The sequence below is a fragment of the Octopus bimaculoides genome, chromosome 9, assembly GCF_001194135.2.
Source record: "Octopus bimaculoides isolate UCB-OBI-ISO-001 chromosome 9, ASM119413v2, whole genome shotgun sequence".
NCBI lineage: Eukaryota > Metazoa > Mollusca > Cephalopoda > Octopoda > Octopodidae > Octopus > Octopus bimaculoides.
Window position 1 is genome coordinate 33647378 of NC_068989.1, and position 4559 is coordinate 33651936.

The following is a 4559-nucleotide window of genomic DNA, read 5'->3' on the forward strand; positions in this document are numbered from 1 at the left end:
ATATATATATATATACACACACACACATGCTAAACGTTTTGAATATGCAAATAAAGCTCCTATTCCATTATGCCGTCCATAGTCTAATTATGCTGATTGGTGAACCAGCTTTTGGGGTCGCATCGAGCTGTGCCGATATAATGTAGGATAAATATAGTAATAATAACAATAATTCTTGGATGGAATTTATAAACATTTAATGTGCGTTTCCACAAATTACACGTCTCTCAAGATCGCAGTCCGTATTTTTGGGATGATTAGTGTAGTCCGTGGTATCCGTGAGCATCGGGTAGGTCATCTTCATTTCTTCGGGTGATATAACATTAATGGATGTTTACTAGAGGGATGTTTATCCCTTTTGACCAGTGCAAAGGTTGGTTGAGTTATTGAGTTAACTCAACCAACTTTCTCACAATGTTGTCAAATTAAATGAAGAGAAAGATAATATCAAAGTATAAATTAATGTTGACTGCACGTGGAATTATATAATCCACCTTAAAAAATGAAAACAACACTGTAAATGTTACTGACGCGTTCTCAATGGTTTCGAGTCAAATGTTAACCACGTGCTTAAAATATATTTAGCTTGCATTTGTAAATACATTTTCATTAAAAAAAAAATTTAAGCATTTCTAATTTTCTAAAAGGGAAACCAACAATGTCTAATGCTTACATTATTGAATGCACATTACTTTCATCTGATATTCTATAGCACAACCGGAGAAACAACCCCTAGTCAAATATCTCTTTTAGTGGAAGCAGATTTGGCTGCTATTTCCAACAGGTCGAAATTCCCTCGTGGTGAAATTAGGCTTGAAAATAAAACATCGTAAACATTGAGTAACAGTAAACAGAAAGTACATAGCACACTCGCACACATTTATGACTGAAGATATTCTTGTTGATACTATCAATAGAGACAGATTGCAATGCCCTATCGTCATACCAAAATCTATAATAAGCAATTCACTTCATTCCATTCATTACACACTGCATGAAACCAACACTAAAGCATCACCATTAAACGAACTATGCTTTCAATAGTTAAATAGTCACAGACAAATATTATAACGAAAAGTCTGAGTTTTACAACAGCACTTTTATAGATCAAAAACATGGTAAAAATTCTAGTAAAACGAAAATAACGGTTTAAGTGAGTGTTAGACGTTGTGAAAATTTCAGGTAAGAACATGCTAAGCATAAAAGAAAAACAGAAATGAAATTTCAAAAAGTAACATACAAAATCTACTTACCACAATACCAATTTCTGGTTTCCCTTTTAAGGTGCCATTTTTTGACGATGCCATAATTCTCCGTCCACCTCATGCACTTCAAAGAAAACTAGTCGCCACACGATGAGGTGTCCACAAAACAGCAGAATTAGGTCATTCCAATCGGTTATTCTCAAGAATTTAGCGTTCGTCAAAATTGTTCCGTCATTCACATGTTACCTAATACAGTGAATTATAAAAGCAAGAGGAAATGAATTCAATTGAGCAGCGCGAAATTATTTTAGCTTCTTATTTTCGAAACTGAAACTGAAATTGATATTTCAAATAATTTTAAACGGAACTACTATTAAGCTTTATCCTTTCAGGTTTTTTTCTTCGACTAAACGGTGTTTCACGATGTAATATCCGCTGTTTAATGTTTGAAAACATGGTTTTATTTACCACCAAAATTTGAAATCCTTAATTGCCCACAAATTGAATATCACTGAGAAATAAATTCTAAGGAGTCACTGGCATTTTTTTTTTATCAAGCAGTTTGATTTTTAAGAACTTAAATGAAGTGAAAGCTGAATGCCTCATATTTACTGTTTATATAACCTCACATCAGCTCTGATCGAGTATACCTACGACTAAATGCCTTCCATCCGTGACAATCTCATCTTATTTATCTACGATTACATTATCCAATGTTTCCTTTTTAAGAGAAGTGTGATTTAATTATATTTGGCTAAGATTACGCAGTGCCCCCGTGCTTTTAATTTTAAATAAAGGTATTTCTTTTCACTACAAATAGGTCTTAGTATTTTTTCAGCGTTTCGATAAAAAAAAAATACAATATTTAAAGTAAGTTTTCGTTTAGTATATATCAAAAAGAATTTTTAAATAAACATTCGCGTTCATTAAAAAATAAATAAGAGTCTTTAAATGGTTCTATTTTTTTTTCAATTTTTCCACCAGGTGCGGATCTATATATTAACCCTTTAAATTTTTATTTAAATTCAAAACTAAAAAACACACTTGAATTAATTGTATTACAATTCTTTTCATAGCTAAGCTGCTTGCTAGGAATATACTTGACTTTAGTGTGCAGCTATCCACTACAGACCCTGTTTGTCATCTTTTGGGGAAATGGTCATACTTCGTCGTAGGTCAAACATACAGTCTTCATAAAGAAAAGGGTGGTTCGTTTACACGTTACCATACTCGTGACTGGCGGCAAACAATGTGTATTTACTAGTAACAACACCGAATGCATTTTTGATACCTCTCTCAGCTGTGGCCTTTGTTATGTTTACACTGTAGTCAGCAAACCCTACAAAATGTGTAAACAATTTTTTATTTTGCTCTAAAATGATTGAGGGAATATAATCCCGAGAAAAAAATACAGAAGGATTGCGATACCTGACGATAGTCCAAAGTCACAGCTAGTACCGGTTTTAAGGTACAGGAACACTGGGTTGGTTTGTCGGAAGCCCCACCAGCCTAAGTGCTCAATGATGATCTGTGTAAAGAGCCCTCGGCGGAATTCTAGTTTAAGCACCCCATATAACCTCATAACTTTTTTCATTTTTTGGAATTTTCAGAAAATTTTTGCGAATTTGGGATGTTTCTGAATTGACGGGCACCACTTGTCAATTCAGTAAGATCCCGAATTTGTGTTTTACACATGGGAATTCATATGATTATGAAAAAAAAAAAAAATTTTAAGAAAAAAATACCCCACCCCATAAATCCTGAGAGTTCCACTCTTTTTGGAAACTTTAAAAAGTTTAAAAAAAGTTTAAAATACGGACAGTCTGAATTTTTTGCTTAAAACCCTCGGGTGCATCATCATTCCATTAAATGTGTTTACGGGAAGAAAAATATTGATAAACATCAATATATGTCAGAGTGACAAAGAAACGAGGAAGGTGGTTGTGAAATGTGCTAAAAATAACAGCTAAATCGCTCTTAAATCACACAAATCTTTTTCTATAACCGGTATGAATTCCCGTGTGTAGAACAAATTCGCAAAAATTTTCTGAAAATTCCAAAAACTAAGTAAAGTTATAAGGAATTATAACCAGAATTCTGCCGAGCCCTTAATCCCTAGAGGGTCTCATAAGTTTTTCCTTTTTTTTTTTAAATAAGTGAATATTTCTGCAACCTCTGATTAAAAAAAAAAAATAGTGTATAAAAATCTTCGTTCTATGTTGCTTTCGAGACAAAAAGAACGAAAACAAATAAACTGTACCTAGTACAAAAGAAGAAAAATTCCCAAGGAACATTAACTGACAGATAAAAAAACAAAAGGAAACATTGATAGCAGACGAAAAATTGATAGCAACTATAATAACAACGCAAAACAAAAACCGTGCTAAAGATTATTGTACTAATGATAACGCGCGTGTGTATACATACACATGCACACATATTTGTGTGTTTGTATGTACGTATGTGTGTTTGATGTGCATGTATATGAATGTGTAGTTGCCTCTATGTATGTCTAAATGTTTGTTAGAAACGTAGGTAGGTCTATACACCAACAGAAAATTTGTATTTATCCAATCTCATTATAAAAGCTAATTGAAATTTTACTTTGAAGCAAGCTTTTAAGCCTAAACCCTAAATTTGATCTATCTTTGGTGTACACTCATATAGATCTAAACTATCATATGTTTATTTATAAACATTCCTGTATGAATCCTAAAAGTAGCATAATACCTACCTTCAACCTTGTACACTAACAAACCTTTAAGAAATTATAAACAGATATAACAAAACCCACAGTTGTGTCCTGAATGCAATCTATCTGCCACATGAACTAAACAAATCTAACTTGCAGCACCTGGTTTTACATACATGCTCAACTGAATTCAAACAACAATCCCCACCACCACTTCTAAATATAACCATTCAGCAGCTCCTATGATGCAAATACAACCTCTTTTTGTGAAACCAGTAAAAATATCTCTATCATCCTTTCCTCTGCACCCCACTCTATAAATGCTTATTTTCTTTCTCTTCTCCTTCCCTCTTCTTATACAATTACTTTTTTCTCCACACTAAGTTACATCACATCTAATGTTCATATACATCACTACATCACACACCCTTCTGAATGAAAATATTTCTAATGAAACCATATATAAGGCAAAAACAAAAACAAAAATCAAGCTAAATCTCAATCTGAAGACAGCAAGTAAACCAAAACTTTAAAGTCATTGTAAAACTTTTCCATGTGAAAATAAATACAGTGCTCTAGTGAAAAGTATTGAGTGATCCTTCAATTTAATGTTCAATTGTTTTTATGTATAACTTGACATAAAATAAACGTTTGTGTACATT

The 4559-nt window shown here is 32.7% G+C and overlaps 2 protein-coding genes across 2 annotated transcripts in view; one reads left to right on the forward strand and one right to left on the reverse strand.

Annotated features, from left to right (window-relative positions):
- LOC106871918 (hypoxanthine-guanine phosphoribosyltransferase) overlaps window positions 1-1873 on the reverse strand; it is a 45211-nt gene extending 43338 nt beyond the window's left edge. Inside the window, exon 1 of the mRNA XM_014918674.2 lies at window positions 1254-1873. Within this exon, the coding sequence (XP_014774160.1) occupies window positions 1254-1307 (54 nt within the window). The 5' untranslated portion in view covers window positions 1308-1873. The remainder of the gene's footprint in view (window positions 1-1253) is intronic.
- Window positions 206-4559, forward strand: part of LOC106871917 (uncharacterized) — a 122492-nt gene continuing 118138 nt past the window's right edge. Inside the window, exon 1 of the mRNA XM_052970578.1 lies at window positions 206-289. The gene's annotated coding sequence lies outside the window, so the exon portion shown is untranslated. The remainder of the gene's footprint in view (window positions 290-4559) is intronic.